This window comes from Anopheles marshallii, chromosome 2 (assembly GCF_943734725.1).
Source record: "Anopheles marshallii chromosome 2, idAnoMarsDA_429_01, whole genome shotgun sequence".
In the NCBI taxonomy this organism is placed as follows: domain Eukaryota; kingdom Metazoa; phylum Arthropoda; class Insecta; order Diptera; family Culicidae; genus Anopheles; species Anopheles marshallii.
The window spans coordinates 79,254,704-79,275,515 of record NC_071326.1 but is presented as its reverse complement, the minus strand read 5'-3'; the positions used below and the strand labels follow the sequence as shown (position 1 = coordinate 79,275,515).

General features: G+C 43.8%; 2 protein-coding genes across 2 annotated transcripts; both read left to right on the top strand.

Annotated features, from left to right (window-relative positions):
- The first annotated feature begins 5,135 nt into the window (after positions 1 to 5,135).
- On the top strand, positions 5,136 to 5,735 carry LOC128710513 (mobility group protein 1A). The gene is made up of 2 exons (XM_053805568.1): positions 5,136 to 5,285; positions 5,440 to 5,735. The coding sequence occupies exons 1-2, from the start codon at positions 5,136 to 5,138 to the stop codon at positions 5,623 to 5,625; spliced, it is 336 nt and encodes a 111-aa protein (XP_053661543.1). The 3' UTR covers positions 5,626 to 5,735.
- Positions 5,736 to 11,032: 5,297 nt separating this feature from the next.
- Positions 11,033 to 13,294, top strand: LOC128718635 (E3 ubiquitin-protein ligase RNF25; the record flags this gene model as incomplete). The annotated part of the gene is made up of 3 exons (XM_053812257.1): positions 11,033 to 11,106; positions 11,300 to 11,999; positions 12,839 to 13,294. Coding segments are annotated over 3 exons (1,230 nt in total), but the record flags the coding sequence as incomplete, so codon positions are not given.
- Positions 13,295 to 20,812: the final 7,518 nt, after the last annotated feature.

Here is a 20,812-nt window from a genome sequence, read left to right as displayed (position 1 = left end):
TTTTTTGATTCTTCCAAGTGCTCTAGCACCGTTCACAGTACGTACACGGTACCCGAAGCAAAAGTGTTCTGCCAGCCGTTTGTGTGTCCTCTCTCTGTGTGGTTGTCCATAGGAAAAAAGTGGTCATAAATTAGTGCATTTTGTGCGGCCAATTTCTCCAGTATCTTACTCCGGTAAGTCGAATATCCCGTTCTACGACTTATGGTGACAATATTCAAAGAGTATTTTTCGCATTAACCGCAAAAATCGGTGACGGTTTAGTGGGGAAAAAACGTAAATTTCCGAACCGCTTCGCTGGCGTGGGTTCGCTCAGCCAATCCACTATGGCGACATATTGGAATTGTATGGTGGCTGGTGACGATGGCACTCCGGACGGATCGCGTTTGTGGCCGATTTACGCACGATTTCGTCCGATGGCGTGTGAAAACGTTTGGGAAAAGTATTTTTTCACCCGTTGGGTGACATTTTAGTGGCGTGCGTGCGATTTGGTTGAAGAGAAAAAATCACCAAACGCCAAAATGGCTGAGATCCCGTGCGCTCGGGGCCGCTATGGCTTCCAACGATCTGGGGTGTATTAAATATGGGTGAGGATTTTGAAAAATATTTTTCCACTACGGTACGCATCGGAACGGTGAACTTTGTTCCATAATCGTCCTACTTTCGCGTGCCCCATCGATTGGCATCCGTACCCCATGGTGTACGGTGGAAAATTCACGAAAATGGCTCGTTTCGCGCCAAAATATTTTTCCCATATATTGGCTTCCATCCATAGAACAAAATGCTCGGCCCGTTCGTCCATCTTTCATAGGTAGGTTTTTTCATTGAACGTACCACCCGGGACACTCACCGTCGATACGATAAGAGGCGCTGCATATGTTGGGAACGGTGGAACTCATCATACGCACACACACACACCCTTTTGCAGCGAAATGGGAAGCAGCAGGCGCGTCGTTGTGTGTGGTGAGTTGAAGTTGAAGCAAGAGTCGAGTTGGGCTGTGTACGAATCGTAGAAAAGCGTTGGTACACTTTTTGAATTTTGGTTGCCTCGAAATCGGTTATCAATGGCGGCGCGTGCTCTTGGGCCCGATTGTGTTGTGATCGAATTTTTCCATACAATTTTTTTTGGTGGGGGTCTTATTATCACTTTAAGATAGGTTTTGAATAGTGTTTTGCTATCTGTTAAGGCTATTAAGAATAAGGAAGCAATCGATTACTTAGTAATCATATTGTTTTTTAAGGGGTTCTATATGTTAAATTACGAGCACATTTTTATGTGGAATTTTGCGAATCGAAATCAATCAATGTAGGCGTGGGTAGCCTGGGTTTAGTTTAGCTTTGAGGCACAAGAATAGAACGTTTTCTGTGAATAAGTTCTGATAAACGAATCCAATTCCAGGTAGTTTCATTATTTTGAGCCAAAAAAGTTTGCTTGTAAAGCGAGAAACCAGCGCCGTACATAACGACAAAAATTCCTGTCTGTTATTTTTCCCGCTCTTTAATGGTCTCCTTTGCTCGTACACACGCTAGGCTGTGATGTATGTGTGGATTGCTTTAGCTGGGCTAGAGACACTCACATATGTGGACGACGGACCGCAAATCTCAAAATGGCTACTGACGCCGCGATACGGGCGAGACACAGGCCAACACTACTGTGATGAGAACCTCTTGTGAACGAAGCGCCGGTGCTGGTGTGTAAGTGCCGTTGAGTGTTCAACCGCACACACGTAACGGCCTTCACTGGTTAACGCGCAGTACCAAACGGGCACTCATGTGTGTTGGTGTGCGTTTCCTGTACCCCGTGGAAAGGGGTCACTCAGCTGCCACACAGTGAGTGGTACGGTTTGGTACCGTGGCCCTGTGGCGTTGTAGGAACGCGTTCGTAGCATTCAGTTGCAGTTAGGAACGTAGTACGAATTGGTTGTGTTTGCTCGTCAGTGGCCTCTTGTGACTAACCCTGAGATTTTAAGTGTGACAAAAGTAAGTGCTGCTGGCATCGATTAAGCAATGCACGGTGCTATTAATTATCAATATATCGTAAATACACTGAAATAAGAAGGTTAAAATTTGAACCAGTGCGGTGCGCTCTATCCAAACGACCGGCATCTTGTGCGTGTGTGCGTGCGTCTTTTTGCATTGGGAAGAACAGTTTTCTCAACAGTGTGTGCGCGTCTGTATGTGTGTGTGTGAGATATATCGAGGCAACGGTTTTCTAGGAAGAGAATGATATATATGTGTGAGCGAAAAATGTATGACGCGCACGCACGGTGTTCCTTCCGTTGGGTTGATTTTGAGTGGCGTTTTTTTTTGTTAAATATATTGCCGTGAAGGAATGCTTCTTGTTAGGGGGTTATTTTCAAAGAAATATTGCAAAAATTTTGGACTAATGGCTAATGAGCAGAAGAAGCAGCGAGTCTTTTCATTTCTCTTGGGCATCCATTATTCTTCTTCCCAGAAAAGTGTAAGGTGACGCCGTTGTCGTGGGCCCTGGGAGAGCATGGCTTGGGTTGGCCTAAAATAGCGTCTTTCTCGTGGCGGTTACATTTTTGAAGAAAGCGTAATGTTAATTGAGGCCTAAAATTTAGAAGATTTACAGTTAACAGTATTCTAATATATAATTGTAATCCTTCTGCATGTATAGGTGGCTTCCGGAAGTTTGTTTCTTCTGCTTTTGCAGCACGAGTTCTGAGTTGAATTTTGTAACGGCTCGAATTAGGGAAATGGAAAATATAACGCGTTAAGACCTGTAGCGTTGGAACATGCCCTGTTCTCCTCCAATACAAGTGCGTTCGCGCCTTTAACCTTCCCGTGTAGAAGCCAAGCCAAGATGTACCAAGCGCGAGTGACAGTAACACAAAGGTAACGCGCTACGTGTGTAACGTACGTTATTGGCATTTTATTTCCGTTGACAGGGGAAATATGTTTGAAATAAAAAAAATACTTTTGTTCGAAAATTTATATAATTATCTCGATGTTTCAACAATTATGTGCTCGGTAGTTCCCATCTTTTAATCTCTCAGTGTTGGTGAAAAAGTCTCACCTAAATGAGGCGTGCAATGATGAAAAGCAAATAAAGGCCAACCGAAGCCTGCGTGTGTAGATGATGCCGCGCGGATGATGTAAATAGCAGCTCTCATTTGCAGTCCTCCATTTTGTGTGTGGCACACTGGGAAACGGATACTTGAGATTTTGAAAAAAAGAAGCATTCTTTAGTTTTCTGAAAGTTCTCATAATGGCGTTGATAAATCCTAGAAATGTCCACTGTGTACTTGAGCTTATAAATGCCTGTTTTTATGGAACAAAATTTGTAAGCAATAAGATTTTTTTTAGAGCGCAAGTAAAAGCGTGCTTCCGTAACTACCTTTAGCGTGGTGTCTCGCTTGAGATAAAAAAGCGCGCGCATTTTTCCGAAGCGTTACAGTTTCATGCGGTAATAGTAGGCCATGAAATATCGTTTTCCCATTCGGTGAGATTCATGTTTGCTCGTGATCACAGTTTGATTTTAGGTTTATCATAAAGTGAATTTCTTTGTCAAGTGAGTAAGAATGAATTTAAGAAATACAGTTACATATTTTATGGTTGAAACTAAATTATCTCATCATAGGTGATTGTTTCAAAGTTTTGCTTAGAAAATATTAAACAATATTCTATTCTAACGTACAGTCAATTTTCGTGTTCATACAACGAAAAGTGTTCTCATTGGTCGTCGTTTCTTGCGAAACCGCACGTTTTTTTCATCTCTGTAACGGAAACCGGACCAGGCGGCACTCGCAGCAACATATACGAGCAAAGAGATATGACGGAGACGAACACGCCAACAGTCACTCGCAACACAATTTTTCTCTTCCGTCGTTTTTGTCATTCTCCAATTTCATCAGATTTCATAAGGAATATGCTTTCCTCAGCAGTGCCCGTGCAAACACACACGCGTACAATCATTTTGAAGCACGTAGCCTCTTTAGTCGAAGACAGATTTTGTGAGTTCTCTTCCCGTAGAAGAAGTAGCCGTGCTCTAATACCACGTTTCGCGCGTCCCCTAAGGGTGAGAACACACTCGGGGTTGTCGGCTCACAGGGGCAGCTGCGTGTGCGCGTCGCATCATCTTCTTTTTTCCCTCCGAAACGTGCGTGGCGGCGAGAGCTCGAACCATAACTCGGAACATATATATATAACGGATGGGTATACCGATTGAGAGCGCGCTTGAGAGTAACGCATAAGCGCCTTCATATTTATCAAGCACACATCACCCAGGAGCATAGCATGGGTAACGTCGACCAATAATCCGTCGAGGCGCGTAACACACATTGATATAGCTGTGTAGATCAGTGCCAATCAGTCCAAGAGAGAGAGAGAGAGAATATTTTTGAAGAGGGTTGAAATTTGGTCTCTTGCTGCTGCTGGTCTGTTGGCCTTTTTCCGTTTGCATGTTGTACAACGTTCTGATGGTTATTGGTTTTGTGGGGAGGGCAAAGGAAACGGCAAACCAGGACAAGAGAGGACACAACACACATCACCAATAAATGCCACCAACGTCATCATCTTATAATATTTTCTTCTTTCGAAGCTCGCACTTGCGAACCGTGAAGAGAGTCCGTATCGCTTGCTGCGACTTCTTGTCGGGAGCATCACAGTAGGCTACCTTTTCTTGATGAAGAAACGAATTCAGATTTGTCGTTAACGAGTGTTCCGCTTAGGGGGGATATAGCTCCTAGTATAGGGGGCTTTTAAACGACACTCAACACGGAACTCAAAGAACGTCAAGTGTTTTGAACATAGCTACCGAAAACCTTTTTTCCGGTCACAGCTCTTGATGGGGGGAGCTCTTCGGGAGAGAAGACACTAATGCGCAAAGGCTACTATGTTGCGTCTTGTTTGTTTCGCTAATAAACGAAGGAGAGCGTGAATATACGGGGGCAGGGTGTAGGGGGGAGCCCTCGTGTAACTAGTACGAAAAATTCAAATTCTTTCGATTTGTGCATATAACGGAATCCATTTTGTGTTTTGGCAATCAATTTCATACAGACGATAATGTGACTTTCGCTTTTATTAATTTTTCCGTTTGCTTGATTTGTGACCCGTTTACAGGACATTTTAATTGTTTGTGACATTACGAATAACTGACATCGAAAACAACCATCATGGCTGAGAAACCAAAGCGTCCTCTATCGGCTTATATGCTGTGGCTGAATTCGGCCCGTGAACAGATCAAAAAGGAAAATCCTGGAATTAAGGTCACAGAGATCGCCAAGAAGGGTGGTGAGCTGTGGCGCGGAATGAAGGACAAGAGCGTAAGTTAATAAATACTCTTCTATCGCTACATTAGATATTGCGGAGGTTATATAGTTTTTTGAACAGAGAACTTATTTTTTTTAGTTCGGTGTTAATTAATCGCTTTGCTAATATTTGATGTTCTCATTTTTTTTTGTTGAATCCCTTCCACAGGAATGGGAGTACAAGGCAGCCAAGATGAAGGATGAGTACAACAAACAGATGCAAGATTTCGAGCGAAACGGTGGCAGCAAGGACGCCGGAACCAAGAAAAAGAAAGGTGCAAAGAAAGTTGCCAAAAAGAGCAAAAAGAAGGATTCGGAGGATGAAGATGACGAGTCTGGAGATGAGAGCGACTGAACTAATCACTAACCTTAAAATAATTATTTTTAATTTATTGTGTAAATGTTCGGGGCCTTACTTCAACTACAAATCACCGCATCTCTCTCTGTCTTTTACACACGAAAACAACAACACTTCTGGACACACACCGCTCTTAACTCCCTCCTCCCCTCTCATCATTCCACACCTCTCTTTTCCCTTCACCTATTAAAGGTCTCCCCTCCCGGGATGTGTGTTCCGGAATCTGGAGTTCAGTAACTCCCTTCTCAATCACCTTACCACTCTTCCCAAGCTCTATACAAAAGAAAGGCTTTCCGACCCGTTGATTAACCTTCAGATTCCTTCTCCATCAACTACTGCTAACCCTACTACCCACAAAAACTGTACTACAATTACTACCGCTAAAATCTATCAACTTGCCAACGCGTCACACACAACTTTACACAAAATTGAAATGAAATGAAAAAACAACTAAAAACCCGTAAAATGACAAGTGGAAAATAGAGTTTTACCTATTGTACAACCAACAAAAACCGGGATAAACGCATAATTTTCTATGGGAAATCTCCTCCGACACCTCTTCCCGCGGGCCCCCCGCCACCATCCCCCTTAATATCGATTGTTCTGTTGTGTTGTTCTCTCTCTCTACCTCCTGTCGGGTTTGGAAAATTGAATTTGGAAGCGATTTTGCATTTGGTTGATATGAAAATGCTCGGTGAAAAGATGACCAATTAGAGAGAGCGAAGAGAGTCCCCCAACCACCACAGCGCGCTTGAGGAGAAAAAGCAGGAGGTATATTTGACTTGATTTTCCATGTCTGAAGTAAACGTCCGTGTCCTTTGTTTTTTTTTCTTTTAGAAACCCGCGCATATAAAGAGTTTTGCATTCCTTTGGGCTTTACTCTCTGTCGAAACAAGCCTACTGCTACACCATGTCCTGATGAGTGTATGCGCACTTAAATGCAGTTTCCTGTTAAATATGTGCGCGCACACTCGTGCAAAGATTTCGCGTAGTTTGTAGCTTGTAGTTTAATTGTTCGTTTTAACTGTTTTGTGTATGTCCCCCCCTCCCTATCATTACGCATCTTTCATTTCGTGTGTGCTCTCTTCATGGTGAAACAATCAGCAGGATGTTAGTTTTGGATCATTCTCCCCTGCTGGCTGTTTTCACTACTTGATCGCGTCTCGATCTTCTATATTTGTATAAGCTCTCTCATCATCCCTCATTTTACTGCTTGTGTGTTTTTATTTCAGGCACATTTAAATAATTCAAACATTCCAGTCATTCTTTTATCCCCCATGAAAATAGCGATAGAGAGCACATTTATTTTAACGTACAATCTTTATCTTTATACAGCCGAGGGGGGTTGTCCAGCGTAATATATGAGTGAAGTATGGGTCCCTTTAAACGCGATCTCTCCACCAAACACAAGTACATGTTTGGCGCATATGTGTTATGTGTGTGGTGCGTGTGCCGCTGCGTGCAAAGTTGTCATTTCCGCTTGCTTTTCTTTCTTTTTGTGTGGGGCTTTTCTATCCCGGCGAGAGAGAAAATTTGTGAAGCAAAATCGGAAGTAGCAGCAGGGGTGTTAGATTTTTGCAGAATACAAAAAACCAGGAGTAGAGAAAATGCGCAACCGAACTAAACTTTTTTTTTGCAATACAGTAGATAAAAGCCAGCACTAACCGACAAAGTAATTTACCTGTTTTCGTTGTTTTACCATACGAACTTCTTTAGCTACAAAACAAAGTATTGTTTTTACAACAAACTGAAACAAAACGAAACAGCTATACAAAAATGCGAAACGCGCCTCTCACCTACCAGTCCCAGGCATCTCTCCTAACGTTTTCCTCCTTTTGTTTTTTTTTCTTCTTCACTTAGACTCATTTTGGTGGGCAACGGTGCGCGTAAACGCGTGCTGTTGTTTCATATTCGTATTACTAAAAAAAATACTATTTTTGCCAACTGATCCTCCTTAATTTACGTGTTTTTTTGTTTCTTTTTCAAGGAAGGCCGTGATTAATTAATGACAATTGATAAAGAGAAAGAGAGAGAGAGAAAAGATAAAAATGGAATCATATGAGGAAAGGCAAGAAAATGAGGAGTGAAGCGGGAGAGAAAGGAGAAAGCGGAAGGAGAGAAGAGGAAGCTGAGTAGAGCCCGGGGAGTGTGAAGGCATGGCACGATGATCGGATATGATATGGTTCAGCAAAACAAAACAAAAAAAAGTACATTTCTCCTCCCTTTTTTCTCGATCGCGCGGACAAAAGCACCGGCACACACCCTCCAACAAAGTGGCCGCGCTCAATCTTCTATATACACTTTGTTTTTTTTTCAATCATTTATAAGTGAGTGACACACAAATAATACAAAAAAACACACAACAAACTTTTACTACATCAGATAAAAATTATTCTTAGCAAGGTAGGGAAAGTCAGGGAACAGTTTAGGGAAAAAGGGGGTAAATAATATGTAATTATAATAGAGAGCGAAGAAAGAGCAGTGAAGCGGAGTGTACCAAGAGGATACACTACTTTTTTTATAAACCCATACGACACACACTACACTCAAACACATACACACATGCACATTTGAACACACAAACATTCATACACATCAACACGTTCTCTGTCCTGTGTGTGTGTGTCCCTTCTCAAGATCACCACCTTCTTAATGTATCCTCACACTTATCAAAGACACACGGGAGAGCTCCTCTGTGTAACTCAACAAAGATGGGACATTGAATTCCAAGCTTAGATCAGCTAGAGCCCACGACGAAACACTCGCGGTGTGTCCCGCGCATTCTCTTTTGGCGTGTAACGTATGTGTGTGCCAGAGAAGCTGCAGAAGTGACGCTTATGATAACGATATCTGGAGACAACAGCTTCAACCAGAGGAGAAGACACCGACGAAGCAAAGCCACATTTTTGTTGGCTAACCAAGCGGAATATCGCCCCACCACCCACTATTACTACTACTACTACTACTCCATTACACATCTACAAACACACATTAGAGCGCACGCCACTAAAGAGAGGACATCTCGAAAAAAGTCCGATATAATCGTGTGGAGGAGATCTTCTAATTGATGTTCGCAGCAGTAATGAGAAGGATCGTCGATCATCACATCGGAAGCAGCAAAAGGCATCTTGAAGGACAGAGAAGAAGGTGGTGGTGACAAAGCGCGGGGCAGGATTTATAGTAGTAGCGCAGCAGCAAATCAGTTTCAGTGTTAGTAGTCATGTTTGATTCAGTTCATTCGCGAACGTTATCAATATGTATAATCCCCCCCCTAGTATGCCATTTAATAGAGGAGCAAGTGAGAGCATATATCGGTTTAGTTTTTTTTTTTTGATAAATCAGTGAAAAAGAAAAGGAGCCCGAGAAGTAATAAACAATAAATTCTTTACTAGTAAGGAAATGTAAAACAGAAATAACCAAGCGCATTTTTATGGGAAAATTTTCATTTTTTATTGATGGTTTTCTTAATATGTCGGTCTTAATTCTATTTGCTGTAATAATTTTGTATGATTTGTTTTGTTGGTGGAGAGAAGAGTGTGGATACTCTTGGGAAATGTGGAATCTCTACAGGCGCTACTTACAGATCAAAAAAGAGGAGGGCAAAAGTGGGTTGTAGAGTTTACGAAGTTAGGTTTACAAAACACCTTTAGTTCAAGTACGAGCGATGAGAGGAGTTGGGTAGAAACAAGAGTCTCGGGAATTATGAGACAGTTGGTGCGGGATCTTTTAGGTAGCAGTAGAAGGAACAAACCAGTGTTGTATGTACATATAGATCACTGCGGGAATCGTTTTCGAATGCCATAAAATCACACAGCTACAGTGAAGCGATAGGGGTCCGTTAGTGCACAAAAGGATCATTCGGAGGACATCCGTAGCAAACTGACAATCTCCGTCGGACCGGTGGTGGTGCTGTGGACGCACAGAACGATTCATTCAGCAGATGAGCGCGCACCGGAAGTTGACACACAGAGGAAAAACAAGTAACCCTTTTTCCTTAAAACAGTTCGATTTTCTAACGCACGCACCCACAGAAAGTAAGAAAAATAATCATCTCGAGGGTTCGGTTTTGATAATAAAAAAAGATTCGTGGATCATAATCTTCTCTCTTCTACCCTTGAACAAGGTTAGCAAATGGATGGGTTTTCTCCTTCGTAGGTTTCGGTAGTATTTGAAGGCATTGTTCGTTGTGCTCTCTTCTCAGGTTAGATCCTAGGTTCGAAGGATAGTGAAAGCACGTGGCGTGACGCACACACGCAGGATTTGTAAGCAGCAGCACACACTGGGTACAATCAGTGAAAGAAATCATCTACGTTTTCGTCCCAACATCTTCACTATCATTGCCTTTTTTGTTTTGTTTCGCTGTGTATTACCCTTCTCGCAAACTTCTTGCTTCTGTTCGTCCCTGGGGAGCGTGTTCTCGATTTTCGTGGGTTAAATTTCCAATAGGTAAAAAAAGATTTTCATGATGAACATGAAGCGAAATCCTGCCAACTTGCCAAAGTCAATTTTCGGATTTAGTTGGACTTAATGTTTGGAACAAAATCAGTTTGACATGGATGGCGTTGCGTAGATATCATATCTCCCGAGTCCCCCCAATCCTATAATTGTTCCAGATGAAAATAAGTTGAAGTAAGGGTTCGGTAGATGTGAAATGAAGTTTAAAGATGATGAAATAAAAAGAGAGAAATGTAACATGAAAATCGTCCTTCACAAAGCCCCAATTCCGGTGGATTTGCTCCATTCCAGTGGGCGGTACTGTGTATCTTAACGAAAATGGAGCAGCGTGGAGTTCGATGAGAATGGTTCGAAGGATTCGTTGTTTCGTTTGGCACAGATTTAGCTTACATGGATGTACAAAAGAAGGGAAATTGAAAACCAATAAAGCATAAAGACGAAATGTGCGTAAAGTTTTTCTGTGGTTTTAGTTACAACCGACCCAACAGCTGATCCAAATTCAAACGACCCCCCGGGAGAGTTGCTATCGTCAAACCAGTCCGTTTGCTTACAACTGTCATCGAGCTGTCAAAATGGTTGGATTTGTGTAGCCTGCGCTGCAGTGAATGCTAGACGGGCACACACAAGGCTGGATTGGATATTTTCAATACCGTTTGCTGTATTTATCTGTAGAAAAGTGTATTTATTTCGTGCGATTGTTGCGAAAAATCGGTCCCGTTCATTAGTGTTGAGAATTTCCTCAGAAGGGTATAGCTTTGTGTATCTTTTCCACTTGTTGTGTGTCGGAATATTTAGCTCCCTTGGTTGCACAGGATGGACGCGTAAGTATCGATCGATGTGTGATTTCTTTACGAGGCTGCGAACAGACGAAGCAATACATTTTCCTCCACACCGGGTTCGATGTCCTTTGCTAGTATTCTTCTCAAAATGATTTTCCCCTCTGGTTCTCCACAGCCTGCTGGATGAAGTCGAATCGTTGGAAGCGATTCTGATGGACGACGTTCATATCACTAAAAATGCAAGGTAAGATGCAACTGGGATTTACCATGCCCCCTAGAACTACTATTGATTTCCGAACAGCGTCCTTACGGTGTGGTGGTGGTGGTTGGTCCTTGAGAGGGTGCATGTTGTTACCAAAATATTGCACAATATGACTATTCTTATCGTGCTAATTGTTTTGTGTTCTTCTTTTTCGGTATCGAATTGGTGTTTGAAGCGGATTTCCGGAACTGATTGAAACGACCGTATTTCCGACGGTGGGCGAAGAGCTGGAATCACAGTACGTTTGCATCACGCTGCAAGTGTTACCGGCCGTCGGCTATCCGGATGTGCGCCCAAACGTAAAGTTGCGCAATCCACGTGGCCTGGATGATAACATAATCGGGCAGATCGAGCGTGCCGTGCAGCAAAAGTTGACTGAATCGATTGGCCAACCGGTCGTGTTTGATCTCATAGATATAATACGGGAACAGTTGACGGAAAGCAACCTACCATCCGGACAGTGTGTGATCTGTCTGTATGGATTCCTCGACGGTGATGAGTTTACAAAAACCGTGTGTTATCATTATTTGCACAGCCACTGTCTGGCGTGTCACATTAACGCATCGAAGCGCAACTATGAGGAAGAAATCGAAAAGCTACCCATCTGGAAGCGTAAGGAAGCGAAACCATTCCAGGCACAGTGCCCGGTGTGCCGGGAATCGATAGATGACGTAGAGGTCGAACCGTTGATGCGCTGTCGCCCACCGGCGGAGCGGGAAAATGCACCGAAATTTAAGGTGACCGATGAGCTGAAATCGCTCCAGGCACGAATGAACCGGCTGTTTATGGAGCAGAAGCGTCGGGGTGGAATTATCGATTTGGAAGCGGAAGAGGGCAACGTTATTGCGATTGAAACGGAATCCCCCAATGGCGAGGTAAGAAAGGAAATATTATTTATTTTAACTATTGATAATAGTGCACGAAAAGTTTAAGCAGCGGATTGATTTTAGCGATTCGTGATTTTTTTCATACAAATTCCCTACCACCTTTGTATTAAGCATTATTTCACCTTTTGAAGTAATTCTCTTGTGAATAGAATTGACAATGTTATCAGTTGAATTCATCAGCCACTGTAAATATATGTAATATAGGTAATGTATAGGTAAATATAGGTAAGCTTTGCTCGATCTGTAGGCGTCATACCGAGGCGAAGAAATTTGAAATGTCGAGGCACTTCGTGCCTCCCCGGAAATAGTCGATCTGTGAAATATCATATCTTCTCACACCTGGAGAATGGTTAAAGTTTCAAAAGAATTATTGTGAAGTACAAGATAATTTAAAGATAAAGATCAAGTGTGGATTGGAGGTTGAAGCATTTGGCAAAAGATTAAAGAAGGACGGGACGGGATGTATTTTCATGATGAGGAAGTTGTCAGTCGAGGCCTGTCATCAGATTATCTTAGAGAATCTTAGAGAGACTAGCGGTTCTGGTCAAATTCATTGGAAGATTTGATCCCATAATTTCGTGGCCAAGAAGATCGTCAAAAAACACGACAAAGCCGAACCAAATTTATTTCTTGAAGTACTTTTTTAAGATTCTGGCCAGTTGGTGAAGTTAGTCCGATAGGGCTTTGATATATGTATTATTGAACATTTTTTGCACATAAGATTGAAACTAGATGTATTGCATTCAAATGTCTGTAATTATTTTATTTTCCATCAAACATCTTTCTAATAATTTTTAATACCTATATTATGTTTCTATCTTTTTCAGATTGCTAAAGGCACAAATGATACCTCCTCAAACGGTCCCAGCACTATGCTGCCAGAGGTTAAAACGCCAGCAAACAAGAAGCATGGCACAAACGCACAACACGCCAAAGGATCTTCAAGCTCAAAAGCAGCTAATAATAATAATGCCACCCGGCAGCGTAGTAATGCGCCAGCTGCCACCGCAGTTGCAAACGGTGAAGCAAATGACGATCCGGACGCTTGTACCGAACCGTGCTGTTCGGGGCAGAACGATCATCACCGTGGTGGTGGAGGGTACCGGAATCGGCGCCACAACAATCACCATCATAACCGGCACCAGCGACATCATCACAACCACCATCATCATCACCACCAGCATCAGGGACGCGGTGGTGGTGCGGGCGGTGCTGGTACATCCACAGCGGCTGGAGGAGCGGCCAAAAATTTAGGCACTCCCTGCGCATCCAACGCCAGGTGACAAATGTTGCCCCAGGAAAGTGATCCCTACGCGATGCATTGTAATTGGGTCCGGCGGGATGCGCTGGATCGGCTGTACACGGGGCCAGATGAGTCCTGCTGGTCGTGGACGCAATTTACCCAGCAAATTCTGCCGACCGGCATGCATCAGCAACTTGGGCCGTATGACAGTCGCACCATCAGACCGATGCTACTGATATAACATTTAATCCACTGGACACGTATGCAGATTCTCCACAGTCTCGTAAATACTCTTATTCGTAGCAAAATAATCGACCGTATGCATATTCGTAATACCGTCCGCATAATTGCGGACAATCGTAGAATTTTCGATCGCTGTTGCGTCTCCGTAGGTAGGCCGATGATCCACTGCATGGAGCGAAGGCATCCTGAATGTTACCGAATGTTGTTGCACAATAATGCTTTTCCGCAACGACTGAAACGAACCGACGCTACGTTAAGACGTGGTGCGATTGAAAAGACTTTCGTTCGGACGCTGGATCCGGCGCAATCTCGTTGCGGGCTAACAAATGTGTATGGTAAGGGGATGTGTTGTGGTATGTTCAGCTTTTACTACACAGTAGTTTGGATGTTTTTATTACGAACTTATCTAGCTGTGCTCGATATAACCAGACAGGAGCACTTGTATCTACGATCGGTTTGCGATCGATCATGGTATTTAAGCATAATGTCTCTTTTCTACGTCAGCGCTGAACGTTACGCTCGATGGAATGTTCATTTTGTCGTCGTGCGGTTAAGTTCATTTCCGTTTATTAATATTGTTTCTTCAAACGTCGGCTGTTCTTGGCGACCGAATGGCGCCAATTTAGTAGTTTTACCTGTAAAGATTACCGTTTTACATTAACGATAAATTTTGTACGAAGAGAGGGAGATATTGGAAAGTGAGTGAGAGACAGGCGGCGTAATGAGATCTATATTTTATTTAACACCTTGTCAGTGTTCGGGATGGAAGCTTTTTTGCAAAGATTTGTCGTGCGCGATGATTTTTTTTACACTAGATAAGATACAATTAGTTTCGAACGTACAAATAGGCAGGGACATGTGGAGTAGTGCTGTGGGGAGTGATGCGTCTGGGTGGCTCCTTTTACCAATACCATGGATTTCTGCCCACACGCGATAGCGTTAACAATAATTTAAAAAAGACACACAACTAATTTAACGCTCCTACCCTCCAAATAGCTCAGGGGCATGGTCCGTGTTCTGAAGAGTGGAGCAATAGACGGATGAATTACTTTATTTAACAATTATTAAAAAAAAGAAATATTATATTAATTTCACGGGTTTTTGAGTCAACCATGACCGATTAAGTCAAGTCGAAATCAAATTGAACTGCAACTCAAATGTGCTGCAGGTAAATGTGGAATTTTCTCAATTTCTGTAGCTTGTTTGAAATAAACTAGATTCAAGGTAATTGAACCATTGATCGATTGTAAGGATTTCCAAAGGCTTCCCAACCAAACACATCCATCGTGTTGGTAAAGATTGTCTCGCGCTCGGGAAAGGCAGAAATGATCGCAACTTTACCATTTGAACTCGAAAATCCAGTATAGCTCTCGGGGTTGAGCGCAGCACCAGTTACTCTAAATATATATTTTGCTGTCAACTATTTATTGTTTACGTTTGTATGGTAATCGATAATTTCTTATGAAGAAACGAACGCGTATCATGCGTGCCAAACGAGATAGACAAAACATTACATTTGCGACAAAGAGAGAGGAAGATATATCTTCAGATAAAACCGAAAATCTAATCGCACACCACTCTAGCAATGAAATGGGCTTGAATGAAGGGATTGGAAGCATAGCAAGAGGCCCAACACTTACAAAATAGAAGGCACCTTTCGATAAAAAATATGATAGCACATTGTAACAGAAAAACACAATACCGAAGATAAAGTTCGAACGCAATAGTTTATCATTCAAATCGCAAGGAAAAACAGTTCGCAATAGCAAAACATAAAACTAAACAACACAAGTTAGTGAAACCCATAATCTTATCAGCGCCATGCAAGGTTACAAGCGTTTGCAAGGTTGAGGAAGGCTACAGCAGCAGGATATTCCAATGCGCGGTACGCGGTATGTGATGATGTAAACGTGAATTTAAACATAACTCTGTAATAATCTACCGTCAAAGCACATAGACGAACGAAATGCTCTCTTTGGAACGAAATCATCCCTGCGACGATTAACATTTAAATGTGCACCCCTTTTAAAATGATGTCTCCCCTCGCCCAATAGTCTCCCGATAACCGTGCTCCCGATCACGATCGTCTGGCGCGTGACGCGTGAAAAAAATCGTATTCTAAGTCATTTGTAATTCTTGCACGTGTGTGAAAAGGAAGGGTGTGGAGGGACCGGAAGGTGGGAAAGAATGTCAGTGTTTCTGCTCCCTTTAATGGTCATCCCTATATAATGATATGTATGTTATCTCAAATTACCACAAATCAGAAGGCAAAACCGTTTTGCCCAGACTAATGGAACCGAAAACTAAATCGTTCAGTTTCGTTTTTCTTTTTTCTTTTCTTTTTAATGTCACATGAAAGAACGTTTCAGTTGAACGATCCCTTCTCTCGCGTGTACGGTAGGGAATGCGTGACTCATAGAAGAGATTCTTGAGTGCGTAAAGATCTTTTCAAAATTTCTAAAACGGCTAGATGCTCTGGATCTTTTAGATCTCCTAGATCCTCTAGGTCCTCTAGAACTTTTGATTTCCTAGGTCTTTTGGTCTAGATCCATTAGGTTTTCTAGGTAGTCTAGTACGTCTAGATACTCTACGTACTCTAGATCCTCTAGATACTCTACGTAGTCTAAATTCTTTAGATACACTTAGTTCTTTAGATCCTTCTAGGTCGTCTAGATTCTATAGATCTTCTACGTTGTCTAGATAATCGAGATCCACTAGGTCTAGAACCTCTACTTTCTTCTAGATCTTGTACGATCTTTGATCCTGTAGCCCCTCTAGCTACTCTAGGTCGTCTAGATTCTCTCGATCCTCTCGATCGCGTCAATGTTTAGCCGGTGGAAGTTAAAGCTTTAAAATAAGATGTAATACGTGTAAACTATTCAGTAGTGCAAACGCAGTAGCGTGTATGGTAGGGAATGCGTGACTCATAGAAGAGATTCTTGATACAGTGCGTATAGTTCTCCAGAACTTCTAAATCGTCTAGATGCTCTAGATCTTTTAGATCTCCTAGATCCTATAGCTCCTCTAGGACTTTTATATGCTCTAGGTCTTTTGAATCTTCCAATTCCTCCAGATCCTCTAGGCCTTCTAGATCCTCTTGATCTTCTAGTACCTATAGATTCTCTAGGTCTTTTAAATCCATTAGTTCTTCTAGATCCTTTAGATCTTCTAGGCCCTCTAGATCCACTAGGTTCTCTTGGTAGTCCTGTAGGTACTCTATGTAATCTAGATTCTCTAGATACTATAGATTCTTTAGATCCTCTAGGTCGTCTACATCCTCTAGATCCTCTACGTTCGCTAGGTAATCTAGATCCACTAGGTTCTCCAGATCCTAGAATCTAGATCTAAATCTGCATTCTCTCGATCTCATCGTCTAGATGCTTCTAAATCCTCCAGCTCCTCTAGCTCTAGGTCGTCAAGATTCTCTCGATCCTCTCGATCGCGTCAATGTTTAGCCGGTGAAAGTTAAGGCTTTAAAATTAGATGTAATACGTGCAAACCGTTCAGCAGTGCAAAAAAAACGCACCGGATGCAACCGATTTCTCGTTCAACCTCAGTGGCATCAGTTGCAACATCAACATTTACCCACGTGCCCGACCATTCCAAAGCTGGTAAGCGCATGGCTGGTGGCAGGTAAGCGAAGGTACCGAGCAGACACAAACGGAAGAACCTGTTTGTAATGGCTTTTCTCTCATTTTCCTCCCGTGGAAGGCGAAGCGCTCCAGCTTTACTGGCTTTATTCGGGTGATCGGTTTGGCAGCAGAAGGGAAACAAGCAGCAGAAAGGAAGACCCTTTTAAGGGTCAAAATGTGGAAGCGCAACATTATTGAGGTATGGTTTTGGTGTTATTTCCCTTTTCCGCTTCCAGCGACCGTAACCGCGGGGTCGCGTTATCTAAAAGCCCTAGAACCGGGCGCAAAGGGATTGTGCGTGTGTGTGTGTGTGTGTGCGCGAGTCAAGGATTACCCGCTGTAGGTGCAGCGATCGCGGGCGCATGACGCATCCATCCAATGCGCCCGAAGAAGCCGATGCGCTTGTCGGAGGGGTCGACCGATCGAACGACAACCGCTACGAAAGCCACTTGCCCGAAACGATCGAAGCGTCGGAGATCATGATTCATTCCGCTCGGCAAGTGCGTTTTTGCGGGAGTAGAGGTGCGAAAGGGAATGGGGGTTGGGAAAGGGAAGGGAGGAATCGTGTTTTTTTTTGTTTCCGCGCGACATCGTCCACGTCGGAAGAGAACGCACGCGACTGTCAGTTTGAATCTGAGCGCGGTTTTGAACGGTTCGCAAACGGAGAGATTGCCGGTTGTGCGAGTGAGTCGAGTGTCGAGGTTTGGTTTGGGGGGTTCGTTTTTTGTGCTGCTCGGTTCGCTTCGACCGCTCGCATCGGTTCGCCTTTGTGAATTGTGCTGAGCTGGTCGCTTTCGGTCGCTCAGTGTCGTTTTTTTCTGTTGTTTGCAAAACATATATTGATGAGTTTTTGGCGTGTGCAAGGTGGAAAAAATGCGGTGTAAAATGTGTCATGTTGGGGGGTGGTTTGAGTTAGACGAATATACGACACAGTGCTTGTGGTACAATTCCAGTGTACACAGTTTGGCGAAGGTGTTGTTGGTGGCTTTCCCGAAGCGGTGCGGAAGCGAGGGTTTTTTTATCTTATCAATTAAGACGTGTGGCAGCGAGTGCGCGACACAACAAGCGTTCCGGTGTGCGATTGTTGCTGCGATCGATCGTGATCCGAGTGGCCACAGTTTGATGTGAACTCAGGGAATTCTTAGGAACAAAACATTGAGACCGATAACCACGTACGTGCCGATCAAAAGCGATTGCATTATCGAGTTTTAGTCACCGAACCGATGAGTCAAGACGGCATGCGGCCACCGGTTTTGCCAGCTTCATAATGATTTGACTAATGGGTGGGCCTATCCATGTTCGGGGTGTTCGTCAACCTACGCACAGCGCCAAGCGCCCGGTGTTGCAGTATGCAAATGTGCCGTTCCGATTCATGCCGAATGCATTAAAATTAAGATAAGGCCACACACACACGGTAGGAGGGAATGCTGCCGGCGGCAGGTTTTGTGTCTTGCCATTAGCTCTCGTTGCTGATCAAACGTTAATGCGAACGTTTTGTGGTGATAGTTTGTTGGTAATCGAAAACCTTATCTAATTGGTGCTCATTCACCCACACGAAATTGTTTGTTTTTCGATGTTTTTCGATGTTTTTCGATGAGCTGAGATGATGCAGAGAGGAGGAGTACGGTATCTTCAAGAACAACTTCAACTGCGAACAGTTTGATTGTGGGTTTGGTTGATCATCTGCGATTTGTTCCCTGCCCCGCAAAGACCTTGTCACGTCGGTGCAAAAGAAATGAAATTCCGGGAAATGTTTGCACGCGCCCTTCAGTATCAGTGATATGGGACGAGCGTACTTGCACTCGTATTTTTATCTGTCTTTGCCAGCAAGAACACAACAAGCGATAAGCAACAAAAAAAACCTCCATTCTCTGGACCGTTCCACAGCCCCGTCTTGTCATCTTCGTCATTCGTGGGGGCACATTCTTTCGCCCGATCGGCACCGGAAGGCCACTGGGCACGGTTCATGGCTCGGTTCATCTTACACCGCCACCGATCATCCCGCCGTACTTGCGGTGCGCGTTAAAAGGGCAATGAAACCGTGGACGGTTATTCAAGGATGTGGGATTTTCATTTCGCACCTCTGCTTCGCTGCCGGTGCACCCAACGACCGATCAAAATCGAATCGTGCACACAGCACGCAGTACCTTCCACCGGGTGTCTCAGCGAGTCTCAAATTCGTGCCGCTGCGGCAGAGGCTTTTGCATATTGCGTGCGCATGTTATTTGGCGCCTTGGATGGCGGAGAGGGCGGCGAGCAGCGGGCGGTCGAATGGGTGGTGTGTGTGTCCTGTCTAGACACACGCGATACAATGTACTCCGCCAACAGCGCTGCGCTGGTGGATGTCCAAGCAATGAAATCGAAAGCGAACATGATCGAGGAAAAAAAAAGGAGTTTGAGGAACGAAACTACACGCGAGATTATTTCCCGAGGGTATTGCAGTGCTCCGGAGGACGATGACAGTTGGAACTTTTGCATTGACTAGAGCCGACTTCGACATCAAATCTGGAGTGGAGCTCTCGGTTGAGACGGGAGCAATGGAAGATTCCAAAAAGTCTTTTACCGGCTCTTCTGAGATTCAGATTGGTCAGAATCTCAACCACATTGATTGCAGATTGATGTCCGCCTCTCAGAAATCCTGAGCGCAAGATCTCAAATGAAAGCCCACAACTAAACGCCACCGTTGGGGCAAAACCGTTTATGCTTACTTGCCAGCCTGCATGCAATGCCGAGTGACAAGGCAAACCGGCAGTGCTCCCAACTGCATTCGACATTCGACCTGTAAATTGATTTATTGAACACCGCCAGACGGAGACGCCCGGTGGCGTGATGGAGGTGTAGACCAGGTAGAGTCGTTTTTGTTTTTTGTTTTGGTGTTTGTTTAACTGGATGTTACTGCCTTCGGGTAATCGGTCTCTGCTCCGGCAGTGTTGCCAGATGCGATTTATCGCCTAGAATGTCTCCACGAATGCAAAAAGAGAGGCTATTCCACCTGCAAGTAATAGCCAATATCCTCCAAATCGGTTCTGGCTGCGTATGCCGATCACTTCGTACCAGGGAGGGACTTAAGTATCTCGCAAGGATCAACATATCTCGACGGATAGCCTTGGTCGAGTTGACCTTCCCAGTGTCAACAAAAACAGTTGACACGAGCTTTAATCGTTTCGAGCCAGAGCAGTGGTGGAATGCTGGTGGCGCGCAATAAGATTGGCCATTTTTGTTTTCTTCAACCCTTGCCAGATTCCATTTCGATTTGTTTGTTTGTTTGTCCGGTGCGTAAATTAAAAGATGCATTCCTTCCCTCCCCTTAGCGAGTTCCCCACTTTTCTCTCCGACCGGACGAATCGGGAACAGAAATGCCCGGTGATTGCGGTGATTAAATGATTACAGTGAAGCATCCGTACGGTTGTCAATTAACGGTGTACTCTTTGTGTGTTCCCGCCCGTCTTGGGGCTGACCATTACCTGCGACGCATTGGATGGCTGTGGGGTGTCTTATTTTCACCTTGATCGAGCGCTTTGCTTCTGCAAACAGATCGTTAAGCAGAATGGAGCTGAATGATAGTGATCGAGCGGGAGGCATTTGGTACGGGTGTTGATTAACTGTGGCCAGAACCCTCAAGATCGCTCGTTCCGTTGAGAGAGGTACGTGTTTCGAAGATGTAGATCAAACCGTTGGAAAGC

Coding starts and splice junctions, on each gene's coding strand:
- LOC128710513 (XM_053805568.1), top strand. CDS start 5,136: ATGGCTGAGAAACCAAAGCGTCCTCTATCGGCTTATATGCTGTGGCTG. Junction 5,286..5,439: donor GCGGAATGAAGGACAAGAGC/GTAAGTTAATAA, acceptor TCCCTTCCACAG/GAATGGGAGTACAAGGCAGC.